Below are 21,653 nucleotides of genomic sequence, written 5' to 3'. Positions count from 1 at the left end.
TGATCTGTTGGATGCTCCATGTATCTGTAACAGCTCCGTCTATTTGTGAATAAGATCCATGTACATGGGATAACTTATAGGCTGACTCGCCCTCCATATATCCCACAGCTCCTGCTCTTTACTGTATTCCAGACCTCTGAGAGATTGATCATTGAGGGAGATTTATTCCTATTATTAGGACCGGACCTGGCTAAGTAAGGATCAAGCACAAGGTTAAAGTCCCCCAATAAAAATAGAGACCCTTTGCAGAGACCCTTTGCAGAGACCCTTTGCAGAGACCCTTTGCAGAGACCCTTTGCAGAGACCCTTTGCAGAGACCCTTTGCAGAGACCCTTTGCAGAGACCCTTTGCAGAGACCCTTTGCAGAGACCCTTTGCAGAGCATTAAAAAATTATTTAGCAAATGAGGTTTGCGCAGAGTTTGGAGCATAAAGTAACCTCCTTTCTATGTACATTCCCTATTATTCCCTATATAAATTCCCGATTATTCCCCTTATAAATTCCTTATTATTCCCCTTATAAATTCCTTATTATTCCCCTTATAAATTCCTTATTATTCCCTATATAAATTCCCTATTGTTCCCTATATAAATTCCCTATTGTTCCCTATATAAATTCCCTATTGTTCCCTATATAAATTCCCTATTATTCCCTATATAAATTCCCTATTGTTCCCTATATAAATTCCCTATTATTCCCTATATAAATTCCCTATTGTTCCCTATAATAATTCCCTATTGTTCCCTATAATAATTCCCTATTGTTCCCTATGTTAATTCCCTATTGTTCCCTATGTTAATTCCCTATTATTCCCTATATAAATTCCCTATTGTTCCCTATAATAATTCCCTATTGTTCCCTATATTAATTCCCTATTATTCCCTATATAAATTCCCTATTAATAGATCTTCCATTTTTAAACAATATATCCTAATTTAATTTACAAACTATAATATTGATTTTGCATAATAAAAATCTAAATGTTCCTGAAAAGTGAAATATAAATACAGAAAATATGAATTAGTGTAAAGTATACCAAAAAAACCCCAACATATACTGTAACTACTTCGAGAGCCAAGGTAGTCTCTAAAGCGTGAGGTCACCACTTTATATGTATGGGTAGTGACCTCTCTGCCACCATCCATCGTTCTACTGTCGCTAACCTCCCTCCGTGCTGTTATAGTTACTATATAAACATCAGTATTCAGGCCCACTCGTCACCACTCTGGTTGGATCTTCTCAATTGTCCCAGCTGGATATGGTATTTTCCATTGCTCTAGGGCTTTAGTTCCGTTGTCTTCTGTAACCAAGATCCTAGTCGTATGATTATATGTGACCATGACTTTATCTGGGAAACCTCATGTACATAAAGTGTTTTCTGTTCTGTTCTGTTTCCCTGTAGGCTGGGGCTGGAAGCCAAGAAGGAAGAAGATCTCTCTGACTGGTACTCACAGGTGAGAAAAAACAAATGTTTCCTGGGAATGGACCATTGCCCGCTGTACCCCTTCCATTCTCTGAGGCAATGTATGACACCTGTAGTGTATGAGCGAGACTTCTCCACAATTTGCATAAAACTCAATTTTCTTCTTCGGGGTCCATAGGGCTCCACACGACAATGGGGGTGTAGGTGGGATCTGGAGGACCGGACACCAACAGCAAAGCTTTACAATCCCAGGATGCTCCGGTCCTTCCGCCTATAACCCCGCCCACAGCCTGAGGCAGCTCCGTTTCATTGCTGTCCGGCAGGAGCTGGGTCACCATTTTGAACAGTGGGGGTGCTTCACGCAGCCCAAGCTTATTTTTTTAAAATTTATTTTAATTTCTACTTATTTTACTTATGAGCCGCAGCGTGACACAGTCCCTTGGACGTCTGCACTGCTGCTCCATCACCCCTCCGCGGCGCCATGACACCAGCTCCCGGCTAGGTACTCCCGGCGGGGCTCTGATGGGGACGTCTGCACTGCTGCTCCATCACCCCTCCACGGCACCATGACACCAGCTCCCGGCTAGGTTCTCCCGGCGGGGCTCTGATGGGGACGTCTGCACTGCTGCTCCATCACCCCTCCGCGGCTCCATGACACCAGCTCCCGGCTAGGTTCTCCCGGCGGGGCTCTGATGGGGACGTCTGCACTGCTGCTCCATCACCCCTCCGCGGCGCCATGACACCAGCTCCCGGCTAGGTACTCCCGGCGGGGCTCTGATGGGGACGTCTGCACTGCTGCTCCATCACCCCTCCGCGGCGCCATGACACCAGCTCCCGGCTAGCTACTCCCGGCTGGGCTCTGATGGGGACGTCTGCACTGCTGCTCCATCACCCCTCCGCGGCGCCATGACACCAGCTCCCGGCTAGGTTCTCCCGGCGGGGCTCTGATGGGGACGTCTGCACTGCTGCTCCATCACCCCTCCACGGCTCCATGACACCAGCTCCCGGCTAGGTACTCCCGGCGGGGCTCTGATGGGGACGTCTGCACTGCTGCTCCATCACCCCTCCGCGGCTCCATGACACCAGCTCCCGGCTAGGTTCTCCCGGCGGGGCTCTGATGGGGACGTCTGCACTGCTGCTCCATCACCCCTCCGCGGCGCCATGACACCAGCTCCCGGCTAGGTACTCCCGGCGGGGCTCTGATGTGGTCGTCTGCACTGCTGCTCCATCACCCCTCCGCGGCGCCATGACACCAGCTCCCGGCTAGGTACTCCCGGCGGGGCTCTGATGGGGACGTCTGCACTGCTGCTCCATTGCCCCTCCACGGCACCATGACACCAGCTCCCGGCTAGGTTCTCTCGGCAGTGCTCTGTTGGGGACGTCTGCACTGCTGCTCCATCACCCCTCCGCGGCGCCATGACACCAGCTCCCGGCTAGGTACTCCCAGCGGGGCTCTGATGGGGACGTCTGCACTGCTGCTCCATCACCCCTCCGCGGCTCCATGACACCAGCTCCCGGCCAGGTTCTCCCGGCGGGGCTCTGATGGGGACGTCTGCACTGCTGCTCCATCACCCCTCCGCGGCGCCATGACACCAGCTCCCGGCTAGGTACTCCCGGCGGGGCTCTGATGGGGACGTCTGCACTGCTGCTCCATCACCCCTCCGCGGCGCCATGACACCAGCTCCCGGCTAGCTACTCCCGGCTAGGCTCTGATGGGGACGTCTGCACTGCTGCTCCATCACCCCTCCGCGGCGCCATGACACCAGCTCCCGGCTAGGTAATCCCGGCGGGGCTCTGATGGGGGACTAGCTAGCAGGTTCCCCGGACCCCAGACTACTGTCTGGAATCCAGGGGACAGGTAAGGCAGATCCCCACGTCTTTGCGCATTCTTGCCTCCGTTCTCAGGAGATAAACCGGAGGCCCTGATGTGGACACTGGTTCGCCCAGGACTCCACTAGACCACCAGGGCATATATATATATATCACTGGTGCAGGACATATTTTAGAGGCCAGGGGACCCAGTGGCTAACGTCAGCAAGGTGAGAAGGTGCTCTCCCTGTAGCCCCTCCCCCAGCTCAGGGCACCATTCCACTGCGGTCTTGCTGCTCCTCCCTCACCCCTTGAGAGACGCACGGCAGCCATTTTCTGCTTCACAGGTCTCTGGGAATGGTGGGTCCTGTCTCCCTGTATACCTCTCCCACTGGCCAGGTTATACAGCGCTATATCCTACCGGCCACTGCGGTCTGTGTAAGTGATTGTAGTGCCAATTGTAGATATATAGGGCCAAATGTAATAGGTAGTCTGTTTTGGTAAATTGCGAGTTTGGTGCTAAACTCGCAATTTTTCATAACTCTCCAATGTAATCGGAGTCTGTTCACTAAAACTCGCATTTTTCAGAGTTACTAAAACGCTCCATTCTCAAACTCGCATCCGGATGTTTTCACATTGAAAACAATCAACTCGCCCAATGTAATAGTAATAGGGTCTGTTTCAGACTCGCAAAAAAAAGATTACCAAAAGTCCCCAAATAATAGACCTGCTTCAGGCTAGCGAGTACATCCTGAGCAGGTCAGATTAACACAGAAACGTGCACATATCCATGAGATATGTACATGTTTCTGTGTGTACTTATGTTAAATGTTTTTAATTAAAAAAAAATTACGTGCACCCCCTCCCCAAAAGCATAACCAGCCCGGGCTTTATAAAGCCTGTTCTGGTTCTAAAAATACAGGGGCCAAAATGCGTAGGGGGCCCCTGTATATTAAGAACCAGCACAGGGCTTTGTTGAGCTGGTTCTGGAAAATCAGGGGACAAAACGAGTAGGGGTCCCCTGAAAATTCCAGAACCAGCACGAACTCTTTCTAGCAGGGGGATAATGCCACAGCCAGGGAAAACCTTTCAGCGGTTTCCCCGGCCAAAACATTACCCCTGACCGCTAGTCAGTCCAGGCCGGGGATCCCTGGGGAGTTGGGTACCCCCCAATAAAGGGGTACCCCTCTCCAGGGCACCCCAGGCCTAGACTGATAGCCCGGGGCTATCCCCCCCACCCTAGGGCGGTGGGTGCCGGGTTGATAGTGTAAAGTGTAAAATTAAGTTTTCAATATTGTCTTTATTTGTAGAACCACAAGTACCAGCAAGCCTCCCCTGCATGCTGGTATTTGGAGAACCACAAGTACCAGCATGCGGGGCATTACGGGCCCGCTGGCACTTGTAGTTCCACAGCTAAAGAAATACGTAAATAAACAAACATACACCGTGAAAGTATAATTTTAATAAAACATACATGCACACTCACACATACTCACCTAGTATCCGAAGTAACCCATAGGGGTGTACCTGAAAAAAAAAAATCCATACTCACCTCTCCTATGCGTAGATCACGTCCTCTTCTCCAAGTAAGCAATCCAGGGGTTAAAATAAAAAAACTGAAAAAAACCGAACCATACGGACCGAGCAAAGGTATGTGTGTATGTCGCGACATTGTATCAGTGATGTAACCACAAGATTAACATCAATTAATCTTGCGGCTACGATGTAGCGGTTCCCACAATAGACGTCTATGGGGATTTCTCACCATAGAAGTCTAAGGGACACACAGGCTGGCCGCATTCAGCGAATCAGGGAGCTGCTCCGACGGAGATGCTCCCTGATTGGCTGGCGGCCCCTGCACTGACGGGGCACACATGTGTCCCGGTCATTTACGCGGAGCAAAGGTATGTGTACACACATACCTTTGCTCGGTCTGTATGGTTCGGTTTTTTCCCGTTTTTTTATTTTAACCCCTGGATTGCCTACTTGCAGAAGAGGACGTGATCGACGCATAGGAGAGGTGAGTATGGATTTTTTTTTTTCAGGTACACCCCTATGGGTTACTTCGGATACTAGGTGAGTATGTGTGAGTGTGAGTGTGCATGTATGTTTTATTAAAATTATACTTTCACGGTGTATGTTTGTTTATTTACGTATTTCTTTAGTTGTGGAACTACAAGTGCCAGCGGGCCCGTAATGCCCCGCATGCTGGTATTTGTGGTTCTCCAAATAAAGACAATATGGAAAATTTCATTTTACACTATCAACCCACCGCCCTAGGGTGCCGGGGATAGCCCCGGGCTATCAGTCTAGGCCTGGGGTGCCCTGGAGAGGGGTACCCCTTTATTGGGGGGGTACCCAACTCCCCAGGGATCTCCAGCCTGGACTGACTAGCGGTCAGGGGTAATGCTTTGGCCGGGGAAACCGCTGAAAGGTTTTCCCTGGCTGTGGCATTATCCCCCCGCTAGACAGAGTTCGGTGCTGGTACTGGAATTTTCAGGGGACCCCTACTCATTTTGTCCCCTGATTTTCCAGAACCAGGACCAGCTCAACAAAGCCCTGTGCTGGTTCTTAATATACAGGGGCCCCCTACGCATTTTGGCCCTGTATTTTTAGAACCAGAACAGGCTTTATAAAGCCCGGGGCTGGTTATGCTTTTGGGGAGGGGGTACACGTTTTTTTTGTTGTTTTTTTTAACACACACAGAAGCCATCACGGATCTCACTGATCTGTGATGGCTTCTCTAAAACTCGCACCTTTTACTGCTACTCTCATTAAAAGGTGTCAGTTTACATTGTCCTAAACTCGCCTGCACTCGCAAATGCAGTAGCCTCGAACTTTTTATACTGTCAGCTTATACCTTTCCCTTTATTCTACTTTACCCTGACATACTAAGGTATAAGGGGGCTCATTGTACCGCACTTCTCCCTATATTTGTGAGGGCTATCACATTATTATTACACATACGTCTGGGTTGCTCACTGCACTGTGTCAGATTGTGTGTTACATTATCCCTGTGACTATGTCTGACAGAGGAAAGAATAACAAGCAGGGTGATGCTGCTGCTCCTACTCTGGTGTCATGTAAGTCCTGCTCAGCGGGTCTAGCCACAGAGGACCTCATTCAGGATGGTCTTTGTACAACTTGTTATACCACCCTGGGCCCATCAGCCCCGTTGTATTCTCCTCAGGACCCACCTTGGGATGCCTTTTCACAGGTGCTGGCAAAAATAGCAGGACCACCTAGCGGTCCCTGTGGTAGCTCCCCCTATGGGATGGTCACAACCGGTGCTCCCTGCACATCCTTTGCCTCCCTCATGGGTAGATATTTTTCTACCTCAATACAGAATTTGTTGGATACCTCTACAGCTTTTCAACAAATGCTGCAAAAAGAGAGACCCTTACCTAGTAACCCTACTAAGCGTGCTGTGTTTTCTTCCCAGTCCTCCCAGCGTCTGATGTATCATCTGGGGAGGGAGAAGAGACAGACCTCTATCACTCTGACTCCCCCTCAGGAGACGAGGAACCCCCCCTTACCCAGTAACCCTACTAAGCGTGCTGTGTTATCTTCCCAGTCCTCCCAGCTTTCAGAGTCTGATGTATCATCTGGGGAGGCAGAAGACGCAGACCTCTCTCACTCTGACCCCCCGCCAGAGTCGAGGAACCCCCCCCCCCCCCTTACCTAGTAACCCTACTAAGCGTGCTGTTATCTTGCCAGTCCTCCCAGCTATCAGAGTCTGATGTATCATCTGGGGAGGGAGAAGACACAGACCTCTCTCACTCTGACCCCCCACCGGAGACAAGGAGCCCAATCTCTAAATTAAATAGACCTGCACTGGTGAGAGCTGTCAAATCTATTCTACAAATAGAAGAGGCAGAACCCGCTCCTATAGCAAAACAGCCACTCCTTAAACGACAAAAGGTAGTTTTACCAGAGTTTCCTCATCTGACCAGCTATCTGATCATGAGTGAAGCTTAGACTATGCCCAGTAAAAGGTTTCAGCTGCCTAAGTTCCTTTTACCCTCTTCCAGCTACTGCTTGCACTAAATGGTAAGTTCCTCCAGCAGTGCATTCCTACGTAACACGTCTGGTCAAGAATGCCACCTTACCCATCCATACTGCAACCTCCTTGAAGGAGACTACGGATAGAAGGATAGAAGCTTGTCAAAAATCTATTCTCTCTTACAGGAGCTATTACTCGTCCTGCTACGGCTATGGCCTGGGTGGCAAAAGCCATTGAGAGTTGGGCAGAGGCCCTAGAAGAGACATTTCCCCCTGATGCTTCGAGGAAACAGCTGTCCTACATCTCTCACTTTAGAGATACAGCTATGGATATGGCTCTCCTAGCTTCCAAGGCATCTGCCACTTCTGTGGTAGACCGCCATATTGTTTGGCTCTGCTCCTAGAAGGCAGATTCGGACCCTAAAAAGGTTGTTGAGTATCTGTCTTATTCTGTGGATATCCTGTTTGGCCCAGAATTGGATAAAATTGTGACTACCTTGGCAGCTTCCAAGATGGCGTTCCTGCCCTCTGCATATAATGCAAAGCCTCGGACGTCATCCTTTCGTCCTCAAGGAAAAGCTAAAGGTCAGTCCTTTCCAAGGCATCAGGCATCAACTAAGGCCTCCAAGCTGAGGACCAAACAGACCGGGGCTACTAGACGTAAACCTACCAAATCTGAGGACAAGCCTTCAGCCTGACGAGGCGGGCCTGTTCCTGGGGGCTCACAGGGTGGGAGGCCGACTTCTTTAATTTGCCCAGTTTTGGCGTCATACCACATCACACGCCTAGGTAAGAGAAGTGGTCTCCCACAGATATGCCCTATCCTTCCTGAGGTGACCTCCCCAGCAGTTCTTTTGCACAGGACCTCCATAGGACCCAAGCAAGGCCCTGCTGCTCCAGAAGGCCATTCAGTCCTTAGTGCTCTCTGGAGTTATAATTCCGGTCCCCTCTTCACAGCGAGACAAGGGCTATTATTGTACCCTTTTCTTAGTTCAGAAGCCCAACGGGTCTCATCGGCCTATCCTCAACCTCAAATCTCTTAACAAGTTTATCAGGGTGCCCAGGTTTTGTATGGAAACCCTTCTCTCTATTATCCTAGCTATGGAGCCTGGGGCATTTATGGTGTTTCTGGACATTTAAGACGCTTGCCTACATGTACCTATGGCGACTTCTCAACAATATCTCCGGTTTGCTATATTACAGCAGCATTACCAATTTCAGGCTCTGCCGTTTTGCCTCTCAACGGCCCCTCGGGTCTTTACCAAAATCATGGCTGTTATGGTGGCCTCTCTTCATCGTCAAGGGATCAGACTACTCCCATACTTAGACAATCTCTTGCTGTTGGCCAGCTCACCAGAGATTCTTCACTGCCATCTGCAGGTAACCATTGCCTTTCAAAAAACGCACGGTTGGCTGATCAACTGGAAAAAGTCTTCCCTGACACCCTCTCAGAGAATGGTATATTTGGGAGCCCTCCTGGACTCACATGTTCAGAGAATCTTCCTAACTCCAGACAAGAACTGAATAATACAGCGCCGAGTGCGCAGACTGCTCCGCAGTTGCCGAGTGTCAATTCACTCTGCAATGCAGACCTTTGGGATCAGTGGTGTCCACCTTCGACATGGTGGAGTTCGCTCAGTTTCACTCCAGGCCCCTACAACACCTGATCCTCTCCAGGTGGAACGGGCTAACCCCATCTGCTCAGATCCCAGATGATGGGCCTCTCCTCAGAGTTTCGCCGGTCCCTAGCCTGGTGGCTACAGACATCCCATTTAGACAAGGGTAGCCCTTTTTAGGTTCCGGACTGGGCTCTCCTCACCCCGAACGCAAGCCTCTGAGGGTTGGGCGCAGTGATCGGCCAGCACTGCTTCTAGGGCTGCTGGACCCCAGTCTAGGCAGTGTTGCCAATCGATGTCCTGGAGCTTCGTACCATCTATAGAGCTCTCACTCTGGCTCAGAATTTTCTTCAGGGTAAGCCAGTACAAGTTCAGTCCAAAAACGCCACAGCAGTGGCCTACCTCAATCACCCAGGAGGCACTCGAAGTCGGATACCAATGACAGAAGGGTCCCACATTCTCACATGGACCGAACGCCATCTCCCGGCCATCTCCGCAGTATTCATTCCAGGGGTTTTCAATTGGTTTGCGGATTTCCTCAGCTGTCACGACGTGCATGCAGGAGAGTGGTCTCCACATCCAGAAGTCTTTCAGCTCCTAGTGGGCAAATTGGGTCTACCAGAAGTGGGTCTCATGTCCTCAAGACACAACTACAAATTATATGGGACAAGGACCCTGACGGAGCCTTTGTGGACGCATTGTCCATGAATTGGACTTTCCATTTGGTGTATCTCTTCCCTCCAATATCCCTGCTTCCTAGAGTTCTTCTAAAGTTCAAGCAGGAAGGGGGCACAGTCCTATTGATAGCTCAGGCTTGACCCAGATGCCATTGGTACTTCAATTTTCAAAGTCTCTCCATAGACGTTCCTTTTCAACTTCCTCTACGAGTAGACCTGTTGTCTCAGGGTCCATGTCTACATTCGGACCTAGCCCGTCTGTCTTTAACGGCGTGGCTCTTGAGACATCCCTCCTGACTGCTAAGGCTTTCTCTAGCTCTATGGTCCAGACCAGGCTCAGAGCATGTAAACCGGCCTCAGACTGAATTTATCACTGAATATGGCATACATATTTCCAATGGTGTGCGCTGAGAAACTATGACCCTAAAGTTTTTAAAGTTTCCAGAATACTTCCCTGCCTTCAGGCTGGATTGGATCTAGGCCTCCAATGAAATGAGAATTAAGTGACTTGAGTAAGCAGTGGGTAATGGAATCCACGGGAAGTCTGTTGAACAAAGGGGTTGGAGGAGGAATATATGAGGAGGGAAAGAGAGTGAGTGGCGTGCACTGTGTATACCTGTTTCTATGGTAAGACGCACCTGGCTTCTATGGGTTTCTTCTCTTGGTCACTTGTTTCCTTCTCTGTGTGAGAGTGTGATTCCTCAGTACCAGTCTTCCTTCTCTCCTTTCCTGCTCCTGCCTGAGGCTTGTTAACAAAACTGAGTTGCCCTCAGGCTGTGGGTGGGGTATAGGGGGAAGGACCGGAGCATCCTGGGATTCAAAATCTTTGCTGTTGGTGTCCGGTCTTCCAAGTCCCACCTACACCCCTATGTCTCCCTTTGGACCCTATGGACTTTGAAGAACGAGTGTTAACGAAGGTAAGTCTACCATAACTCTCCTTTTCCCTTCATAAGCCTTATAATGATAGCTCCATGTGAAGGAAAGCGCGGGGCTTATTCACATATCAGGAAATCCCTGCTGGGCCCCTGTAAAATGGTTAGAGACCATGTCCATTGCAGGGTGTGTAACTTATGGTCATTACACCCGGCGGGGTCCCTTGATTGTTAGAATAATACATTCCGTTGGGGTCCCAGAACAATGGCGCACTGACTCTTGGGGTCCTAGAAAAACAAAGGTTGAGCACCAGAGTTCTAGTGCGTCATTAGAACTGTCGGAATAGATATAACAGCGGAATGATATTCTCAGCCGCCATGTTGTGTATTTCTAGCTGCTTACTCGGAGCGCGGTCTTTCTTCTATGGACTCGGCTGTAATAGTCCTGGCATCACATCTAAACTGTCTTCTGCTTCTGTACTGACAAAGGTGGCCTTTCCCACAGGTGATCACAAAGTCTGAGATGATTGAATATTATGATGTCAGCGGATGTTACGTGCTGCGCCCCTGGGCCTTCGCCATCTGGGAAGCCATTCAAGACTTCTTTGATCGCAAGATAAAGCAGCTGGGCGTAGAGAACTGTTACTTCCCCATGTTCGTGTCTCAGGCGGCTCTGGAGAAAGAGAAAACCCACATTGCTGACTTTGCACCCGAGGTATGTACACGATAAAAGCCGAGCACGGCCGGAGTTACTGTATGTACACGCTATGACAGGCGCCCGAGCACGATGTAACACTACTCTGCGCTTCCATCGGTATAGCTATCAGATTGGGTATTCGGCAGATGTTCCTCCTGTCACATCTGAGATATTATGATAGGATGTGATATTGTACAGAAGGTTCCGTGTCCGTGTTACTGCCGTGTTCCCTGGAAGAACGTCTTAGCCAATCACACAATGTTGGGGACCCACCACCTTCCAATCCCCAGTGCTGCGATTCCCGGTGTGCAGTATAGGGAGCGTGCTGGGCAGATGACGGTAATCTTTAGTACAGGTACCGTATATTGCACAGCTCTGTAATATTGTATCGTAGAATTAACGTTAAAGCGTGACTTCATTTTCACTTCACTTATTATATGTAATTAAATGTGTCCAGCGTGGAACTGCCCTATATGTCAGCCAATGATGTAGGATATTCTGTAAATGACAGTACTTTGGAATGGGGCAATGTAATGTTTCCTGGTGGGCTTCACGCCAAATAAACGCTTTCTGTACAGAGTTATAATCTTACAGTGGACATGACCAGGCACAGTGTAGGGGTAGTGGCTGGCGTCAGCCATTGCGCGGTAAGAGGAGAGGGTAAGCTGTATCATGCCGCACCCCAGAGAGCATGTAAGCCCTGCCTGTGATCCAGTGGCGTACCAAAAATAAATGGCACCCAGGTTGGGTCCTTCCCAGTATGACACACTGCATGCCATCCCCCCAATACACCCACACAGTGCCATATCCCCAGCGACCCAAGTACTCATCCCTTGTGCCCTGTGTTCTGATGTCACATGATGATGATGATGGGAGACTTGGGAGCCGCTCTGCGCTGTGCATGCAGAACACAGAGCCGCAGCAGCCACAACACACAGTCACTCCCACAATGCTGAGCAGCCGCTGTGCGATAGTGACTCCCACCACTGATTTCCAGACTCCGCATGTCGTCATGAGAGCGTCTGTCACACAGTCAGAGAGACTTCATAGATGGCGGGCTCGGCGGGTGCTGTCTACATCCGGGTGCTGCAGAGCAGTGGCAGCACCTCCTGCAATGCTACCTGTCCCCCTGCAGATAGCTCTTACTGTAATAGACAGAGCAGCATATTCTCACCTCAGTCTCTATAGCATTATTACATTGGCAGTGTGTTACTGACATATATACTATAGATATAATAACGCTGCATAAGGGAGCCCAGGCTCTGGCTTTGAATAATACATGTTATATAATGTGTTACCTGGAGATAGCTCTTACTGTAATACACAGAGCAGCATATTCTCACCTCAGTCTCTATAGCATTATTACATTGGCAGTGTGTTACTGACATATATACTATAGATATAATAACGCTGCATAAGGGAGCCCAGGCTCTGGCTTTGTATAATACATGTTATATAATGTGTTACCTGGAGATAGCTCTTACTGTAATACACAGAGCAGCATATTCTCACCTCAGTCTCTATAGCATTATTACATTGGCAGTGTGTTACTGACATATATACTATAGATATAATAACGCTGCATAAGGGAGCCCAGGCTCTGGCTTTGTATAATACATGTTATATAATGTGTTACCTGGAGATAGCTCTTACTGTAATAGACAGAGCAGCATATTCTCCCCTCAGTCTCTATAGCATTATTACATTGGCAGTGTGTTACTGACATATATACTATAGATATAATAACGCTGCATAAGGGAGCCCAGGCTCTGGCTTTGTATAATACGTGTTATATAATGTGTTACCTGGAGACAGCTCTTACTGTAATAGACAGAGCAGCATATTCTCACCTCAGTCTCTATAGCATTATTACATTGGCAGTGTGTTACTGACATATATACTATAGATATAATAACGCTGCATAAAAGAGCCCTGGCTTTGTATAATACATGTTATATAATGTGTTACCTGGAGATAGCTCTTACTGTAATAGACAGAGCAGCATATTCTCCCCTCAGTCTCTATAGCATTATTACATTGGCAGTGTGTTACTGACATATATACTATACATATAATAACGCTGCATAAGGGAGCCCAGGCTCTGGCTTTGTATAATACATGTTATATAATGTGTTACCTGGAGATAGCTCTTACTGTAATAGACAGAGCAGCATATTCTCACCTCAGTCTCTATAGCATTATTACATTGGCAGTGTGTTACTGACATATACTATAGATATAATAACGCTGCATAATGGAGCCCAGGCTCTGGCTTTGTATAATACGTGTTATATAATGTGTTACCTGGAGATAGCTCTTACTGTAATAGACAGAGCAGCATATTCTCACCTCAGTCTCTATAGCATTATTACATTGGCAGTGTGTTACTGACATATACTATAGATATAATAATGCTGCATAAGGGAGCCCAGGCTCTGGCTTTGTATAATACGTGTTATATAATGTGTTACCTGGAGATAGCTCTTACTGTAATAGACAGAGCAGCATATTCTCACCTCAGTCTCTATAGCATTATTACATTGGCAGTGTGTTACTGACATATACTATAGATATAATAACGCTGCATAAGGGAGCCCAGGCTCTGGCTTTGTATAATACAGGTTATATAATGTGTTACCTGGAGATAGCTCTTACTGTAATAGACAGAGCAGCATATTCTCACCTCAGTCTCTATAGTATTATTACATTGGCAGTGTGTTACTGACATATACTATAGATATAATAACGCTGCATAAGGGAGCCCAGGCTCTGGCTTTGTATAATACAGGTTATATAATGTGTTACCTGGAGATAGCTCTTACTGTAATAGACAGAGCAGCATATTCTCCCCTCAGTCTCTATAGCATTATTACATTGGCAGTGTGTTACTGCCATATATACTATATATATAATAATGCTGCATAAGGGAGCCCAGGCTCTGGCTTTGTATAATACAGGTTATATAATGTGTTACCTGGAGATTGCTCTTACTGTAATAGACAGAGCAGCATATTCTCACCTCAGTCTCTATAGCATTATTACATTGGCAGTGTGTTACTGACATATATACTATAGATATAATAACGCTGCATAAGGGAGCCCAGGCTCTGGCTTTGTATAATACATGTTATATAATGTGTTGCCTGGAGATAGCTCTTACTGTAATAGACAGAGCAGCATATTCTCCCCTCAGTCTCTATAGCATTATTACATTGGCAGTGTGTTACTGACATATATACTATACATATAATAACGCTGCATAAGGGAGCTCAGGCTCTGGCTTTGTATAATACAGGTTATATAATGTGTTACCTGGAGATAGCTCTTACTGTAATAGACAGAGCAGGATATTCTCCCCTCAGTCTCTATAGTATTATTACATTGGCAGTGTGTTACTGACATATATACTATAGATATAATAACGCTGCATAAGGGAGCCCAGGCCCTGGCTTTGTATAATACGTGTTATATAATGTGTTACCTGGAGATAGCTCTTACTGTAATACACAGAGCAGCATATTCTCACCTCAGTCTCTATAGCATTATTACATTGGCAGTGTGTTACTGACATATATACTATAGATATAATAACGCTGCATAAGGGAGCCCAGGCTCTGGCTTTGTATAATACGTTTTATATAATGTGTTACCTGGAGATAGCTCTTACTGTAATAGACAGAGCAGCATATTCTCCCCTCAGTCTCTATAGCATTATTACATTGGCAGTGTGTTACTGACATATATACTATAGATATAATAACGCTGCATAATGGAGCCCAGGCTCTGGCTTTGTATAATACATGTTATATAATGTGTTGCCTGGAGATAGCTCTTACTGTAATACACAGAGCAGCATATTCTCCCCTCAGTCTCTATAGCATTATTACATTGGCAGTGTGTTACTGACATATATACTATAGATATAATAACGCTGCATAAGGGAGCCCAGGCTCTGGCTTTGTATAATACGTGTTATATAATGTGTTACCTGGAGATAGCTCTTACTGTAATACACAGAGCAGCATATTCTCACCTCAGTCTCTATAGCATTATTACATTGGCAGTGTGTTACTGACATATATACTATATATATAATAATGCTGCATAAGGGAGCCCAGGCTCTGGCTTTGTATAATACATGTTATATAATGTGTTGCCTGGAGATATGTCTTACTGTAATAGACAGAGCAGCATATTCTCCCCTCAGTCTCTATAGTATTATTACATTGGCAGTGTGTTACTGACATATATACTATAGATATAATAACGCTGCATAAGGGAGCCCAGGCTCTGGCTTTGTATAATACAGGTTATATAATGTGTTACCTGGAGATAGCTCTTACTGTAATAGACAGAGCAGCATATTCTCACCTCAGTCTCTATAGTATTATTACATTGGCAGTGTGTTACTGACATATATACTATAGATATAATAACACTGCATAAGGGAGCCCAGGCTCTGGCTTTGTATAATACGTGTTATGTAATGTGTTACCTGGATATAGCTCTTACTGTAATAGACAGAGCAGCTTATTCTCACCTCAGTCTCTATAGCATTATTACATTGGCAGTGTGTTACTGACATATATACTATAGATATAATAACACTGCATAAGGGAGCCCAGGCTCTGGCTTTGTTTAATACGTATTATATAATGTGTTACCTGGAGACAGCTCTTACTGTAATACACAGAGCAGCATATTCTCACCTCAGTCTCTATAGTATTATTACATTGGCAGTGTGTTACTGACATATTTCTACTTCAGGGTCCATAGGGTATCCACAGGATACCTTGGGGTATAGGTGTGACGTCAGTCGCAGGGCACCAAAGAGTTAAGCTTTCAGCCTCCCAGGATGCACTAGGTCCCCCTCCTATACCCCGCCCCCGGGCCAAGGCACCTCAGTTTAGTTTGGTGCCCGGCCGGAGTCGGGTGCACCTGTTGGAGTGGGGGCTAGAAGAGCCCCATAAGCTTATTCTTCATGCAGCTGTGGCTGCACAACTGGATGAACAGCATGGACAGTCAGTCCTGACGTCCATGCTGTCTTCCCTACACCCCGCCGGTACCAGAACGCCGTTACTGATCCGGGGATGCTGGTGGGCGTCTGGGGTCACAGCTAGCGGTGACCCCAGATGCTCCGGACCATGGCCGGATTCAAGGGGGAGGGACAGAGGTAAGCAGCGGGGTCCCGCGGTGGGTCCCCGCTGATCACATGGTCCTAAGTCCCCAGGCAGGGGGCTCCCTGGGGACTGGCTGCAGCGTGGAGCCAGGCGACCAACCTGCGCTTCCACTACCCCCTGGGACAGCGGACCGCAGCAGAGTGGTAGCGCTGCGGCGTCCCAGGGGTTAAATGCATGCCAGGGGAGCGCGCCTTCCCTGTCTCACAGCCGGCGCCTCCCCCGCTGCACACAGCCCTCTCTGCATGCTGCCGACTGGTCCTGTGGCAGCGCTCCTCCCCCAGGCCAGCCTCCTCTCTGCTCCTCGGCGGCCATCTTCTCCAGAACGCATGGTGAACGCTGCTGGAAGCGCTGGACGGAAGCATCGTGGTCTGGGTCCCCCCGCATACCTCTCCTCCGCTGTGGCTCAGGTCTGTGTATGCAGCGCTGTGTCCTACCAGGCCCTGTGTCTGTGTAGTTGAGTGATCAGCGCTGTTAGTGCAGGAATTGTTATTTCTCTGCATTGTATGTGACTGTGCTAGCGCTGCTGCCTGTAACTTTTCTTCTCTAAACTGTCAGCTTTATTACTGTCCCTGTTCTTTCTGCTAAAGCCCTTGCGGTGCGGTGCTGCAGGGTGGTCTCTCGCCTATTTAATACTTAATTGGTGAGAGAGGTCACATACGTGGTGCCATCATGTCTGAAAGTGATTTTCCCCTCCGGCTACAGTGTACCACGTGCAAAGTACCGTTAGCGGAGGGGGAGGGTAGCGCGGAGGGCCTTTGCCGGCAGTGTTTGTCCATGGCGCGGCCTATTACGGTTACAGCACCGGTACAGGAGCCGCCCTGGGCTTGTTTCGCTCAGGCGTTAACAGCTTTAGTGGGCCAGTTAGCTCCGCAGCCCGCGTTTACTCCGATGGGTTTGTCCCAGCAGTCTGTGGTGTCGTCACCCATGCAGGGGTTCCCACGACAATTGGTGGTACCCCACAGTCTCCCTATTTCCCCGCTCCCGGGTTCTCAGGAGCCAGCGTGGGTTAACTCCCTGACGAGTTCTGTACAGCACTTGTCGGATGTGTTGCAAGGGGAGCCGGTGGCGTCTCTGTCCGCTCCTTATGAGGATGACGAAGGGACGTCTGATGATGGGGAGATTCTAGATCCTTACGATCAGGAACCTCTCCATACTAAGGACGCTGATGCTAAGTCCAAAGTATATATTCCTGGACTTATTCGGGCGGTCCGCACAGCCTTGGTGATTGAGGACGAAGTTCCCCCAGCGGCTAAATCTAAGTATGCCTTTTTCAAAGATGTGAAGGGCGATGCCACAGTCTTTCCTCTTTCGGGTCAGTTGGTGGACCATTTAGAGGAGGCGTGGAAACAACCTGGCAAAAGATACCAGCCGCAGAGACGCCTGGCGGTGGCTTATCCGTTCGCGGATAATTATTTTGCGAAGTGGGAATCCCCTCCACAGGTGGATTCTCACGTGACCCGTCTTGTCCGTAGTGCCACATTGCCGATGCCATCTATGTCCTCCCTTAAGGATGCTACGGACCGCAAGGTAGAAATCTGCCTGAAGTCCGCTTATTCCCTTGCAGGGGGGGCAGCACGGCCGGCTATGGCCATTTGCTGGGTTGCCAGAGCGATGGAGCGCTGGGCGGATTCATTAGAGGCTTCTTTTGAATCCGACTGTCCGGCCAAGCAGGCGGAGTTGATTGGCAATCTCCGTGATTCGGCCACCTACATCAACGAGGCGGCTCTAGACATTAGTACTCTGGTGTCTAGAATTTCTTCAGCAGCGGTAGCTGCTCGTCGCACCTTGTGGCTGCGATCCTGGAAGGCGGACGCAGATTCCAAGAAAGGTCTGGAAGCGTTGCCGTTTACCGGAGAAGTTCTCTTCGGTCCGGATCTGGATAAGATTGTGGCCACGCTGGCGGCAGCCAAATCTGCCTGTCTCCCGTCGGCCGCTGCTCCTTCTGGTTCGGGACCATCGTCCTTTCGGTCATCTAGGGCCCAGGGCAGGCCCAAACCACAGTCGTTTCCTCGACAGGCTGGCCCTAAGAAATCGGTCAAGCCCCGGAAGCAGGCATGGAGTACCAGACGTCCGGCCCCCAAGCCAGATGACAAGCCTGCGGCCTGACGGTCCGGGCCTCCCTTTGGGGGATCCCAGGGTGGGAGGCCGCCTGCTACAGTTCGCCCAGTGTTGGTCGACCACTACGACAGACCCTTGGGTTCTGGAGGTGGTTTCTCACGGATACGCCCTCTCCTTCCGGCACAGACCCCCGGCTCGCTTCTTCACCACGGGTCTCCCATCAGACCGGAACAAGGCTACGGAGCTGCGGAAGGTATTGCACACTATGCTCCAGGCTGGAGTTATAGTGGCGGTTCCATTCTCCCAGAGGGGCCAGGGTTTCTATTCAAATCTATTTTTGGTACAGAAACCCAATGGGTCATATCGTCCGATTCTCAACCTCAAAGCACTCAACAAGTCTTTGCGGGTCCCGAAGTTTCGGATGGAGACCCTACGGTCCATCATTCTGGCGCTGGAACCTGGGGACTACTTGGTGTCATTGGACATACAGGACGCTTACCTGCATGTCCCTATTCTTTGGCGCCATCAACAGTTCCTCAGGTTCGCAATCAGCAGCGACCACTTCCAGTTTCGGGCGTTACCTTTTGGCCTGGCAACAGCACCACGTGTTTTCACCAAGGTGATGGCGGTCATGGCGGCTTCTCTGCGGCTGCAGGGAGTCCGCATGTTGCCGTATTTGGACGACCTGTTATTGGTGGCAGGATCTCCAGAGCTCCTGCTACGCCACTTGGACCTGACCATTGCACTGCTGCAACGGCACGGCTGGCTAATCAACTGGCAGAAGTCCACTCTAATCCCGTCTCGGAGGATTCTGCATCTTGGAGCCTTATTGGACTCGGGACAGCAAAGGATCTTCGTGACGGAGGACAAGATCTCTGCTTTACAGTCAAGGGTGCGCAGTTGTCTGCACAGCCGCCGGGTGTCCTTACACTCGGCGATGAGGTTACTGGGCTCCATGGTGTCGGTGTTCGACATGGTGGAATACGCCCAGTTTCACTCCAGACCTCTGCAGCACCTGATCCTGTCCAAGTGGAACGGGCTGACTCAGTCTCTGAAGTCCCAGACGATTGTGCTCACCCAGGAGGTTCGCCTGTCCCTTACGTGGTGGTTACAGACGACCCACCTCAACAAGGGACGTCCGTTCTGGGTTCCAAATTGGGTCCTGTTGACAACGGACGCCAGTCTTCGGGGCTGGGGAGCAGTTTCGGGTCCACACTTGTTCCAGGGCAGGTGGACGCCGACAGAAGCGGAGCTTCCAATAAATATCTTGGAACTCCGTGCGGTCTTCAATGCTCTCCAGCAGGCACAGCGGTTTCTCCAGGGTCGCCCGGTGCAGGTCCAGTCGGACAACGCTACCACCGTGGCCTACATAAACAGGCAAGGAGGAACTCGCAGTCGGGCGGCTCTCGTAGAGGTCTCTCGGATCCTGGTTTGGGCGGAGCGCAATCTTCCAGCCATATCAGCGGTCTTCATCCCGGGAGTGCTCAATTGGGAGGCGGACTTTCTAAGTCGCCAGGACGTTCATCCGGGGGAATGGTCCCTGCACCCGGACGTTTTTCAACTACTGGTGGACAGGTGGGGTCTTCCAGAAATCGACCTCATGGCGTCCCGGCACAACAACAAGTTGCCGGTGTACGGGTCTCGCACAAGAGACGAAGGGGCGTCTCTGGTGGATGCTCTGTCCGTCCGGTGGACGTTCCGGTTCGCATACCTGTTCCCTCCGGTCTCCCTTCTTCCACGGGTAATCCGGAAATTCAAACAGGAAGGAGGGACGCTCCTGTTGATAGCTCCCGCGTGGCCCAGACGGCACTGGTTCTCAGACCTTCGGGGTCTGTCCGTGGACATTCCTCTGCGGTTGCTGCTACGACCGGACCTTCTGTCTCAGGGTCCTTGCCTTCACCCGGACCTGACTCGGCTGTCTTTGACGGCGTGGCTGTTGAGACGGCCATGCTGAGGTCCCGGGGGTTTTCCAGCTCTGTGGTGCGTACCATGCTGCGAGCTCGGAAACCGTCTTCCGCGAGGATATACCATCGCGTGTGGCATACGTTCTTCCAGTGGTGTCGACCGAGAGGTTATGCACCGCGGGAGTTTCGTCTGTCTCGGATTCTCGCCTTCCTGCAAGCGGGACTAGATCATGGGCTTCGCCTTGCTTCTTTGAAGGTACAGGTTTCGGCCCTATCTGTCTGGTTTCACCGTAGGATTGCTACAATCCCGGATGTGCGCACCTTTATGCAGGGTGTTCTCCCCATTCAGCCGCCCTTTGTTCCACCTGTGGCGCCTTGGGATTTGGCTGTGGTCCTGAGGGCTCTCCAAGGACCGCCGTTTGAACCACTGGGCTCAGTGGATCTTAAATGGCTAACAGCTAAGACTGTTTTCCTTCTGGCCATTGCTTCGGCCAGACGTGTTTCTGAGTTAGGGGCTCTTTCTTGTAGACCCCCTTTCTTGGTTTTTTATGGGAACAGGGCAGTGCTCCGCACTCGGCCCGAGTTTCTTCCCAAAGTTGTTTCCCAGTTTCATATTAACGAGGAAATAGTTGTTCCGGCCTTTAACTCACCGGGTCTTTCCGTGGGTGAGGCCTCTTTGGATGTTGTGCGGGCCTTAAGGACTTATGTTGACCGCACTTCTTCGTTTAGGAAGTCGGACGCTTTGTTTGTCCTCTTTGGCTTCCGTAAAAAGGGTTGGCCTGCTTCAAAGCAAACTTTGGCAGCCTGGATCCGTATGGCTATTTCTGAAGCTTATCTTCATGAAGGCCTACCGGTCCCTCCTTCTCTGAAGGCTCATTCCACTAGGTCTGTGGGTCCTTCGTGGGCAGCTCGACGTGGTGCCTCGGCAGTTCAGATCTGCAAGGCTGCTACGTGGTCTTCTGTCCATACCTTCGTGAGGTATTACAGGTTTGACACCTTCGCCTCTCAGGATGCTTCCTTCGGGCGGCGGATTCTCCTTTCTGCACAGGAGCGTCCCCACCCTTAAAGGATACTGCTTTGGGACATCCCCAAGGTATCCTGTGGATACCCTATGGACCCTGAAGTAGAAAATATGAGATATGGTAAGAACTTACCCTTGTTATCTCTATTTCTACGAAGTCCATAGGGTTCCACAGGACTCCCGCCCTGTCGCACCTGTGCTGCAGATGGGCTTTGCTCTGGTCACCGGTTTTCCGTCTCCCTCTGGTGAGAATGTGATTCTTGTATGTGTCCAGATCTTTGTTCTCTCTCTTCCTTCTCCTCCTCCGGCCTATGGCTTGGTAACTAACTGAGGTGCCTTGGCCCGGGGGCGGGGTATAGGAGGGGGACCTAGTGCATCCTGGGAGGCTGAAAGCT

General features: G+C 49.7%; 1 protein-coding gene across 1 annotated transcript in view; it reads left to right on the top strand.

The window, feature by feature from the left end:
- Positions 1–21,653, top strand: part of LOC148513925 (bifunctional glutamate/proline--tRNA ligase-like) — a 168,527-nt gene that overhangs the window by 60,896 nt on the left and 85,978 nt on the right. Inside the window, exons 3-4 of the mRNA XM_088481229.1 lie at positions 1,402–1,453; positions 10,904–11,113. Of these exons, the coding sequence (XP_088337355.1) occupies positions 1,402–1,453; positions 10,904–11,113 (262 nt within the window). The remainder of the gene's footprint in view (positions 1–1,401; positions 1,454–10,903; positions 11,114–21,653) is intronic.

This window comes from Taudactylus pleione, unplaced genomic scaffold (assembly GCF_031769625.1).
Source record: "Taudactylus pleione unplaced genomic scaffold, aTauple2 ptg000267l, whole genome shotgun sequence".
In the NCBI taxonomy this organism is placed as follows: Eukaryota; Metazoa; Chordata; class Amphibia; order Anura; family Myobatrachidae; genus Taudactylus; species Taudactylus pleione.
This window is presented reverse-complemented; position numbering and strand designations above follow the sequence as displayed.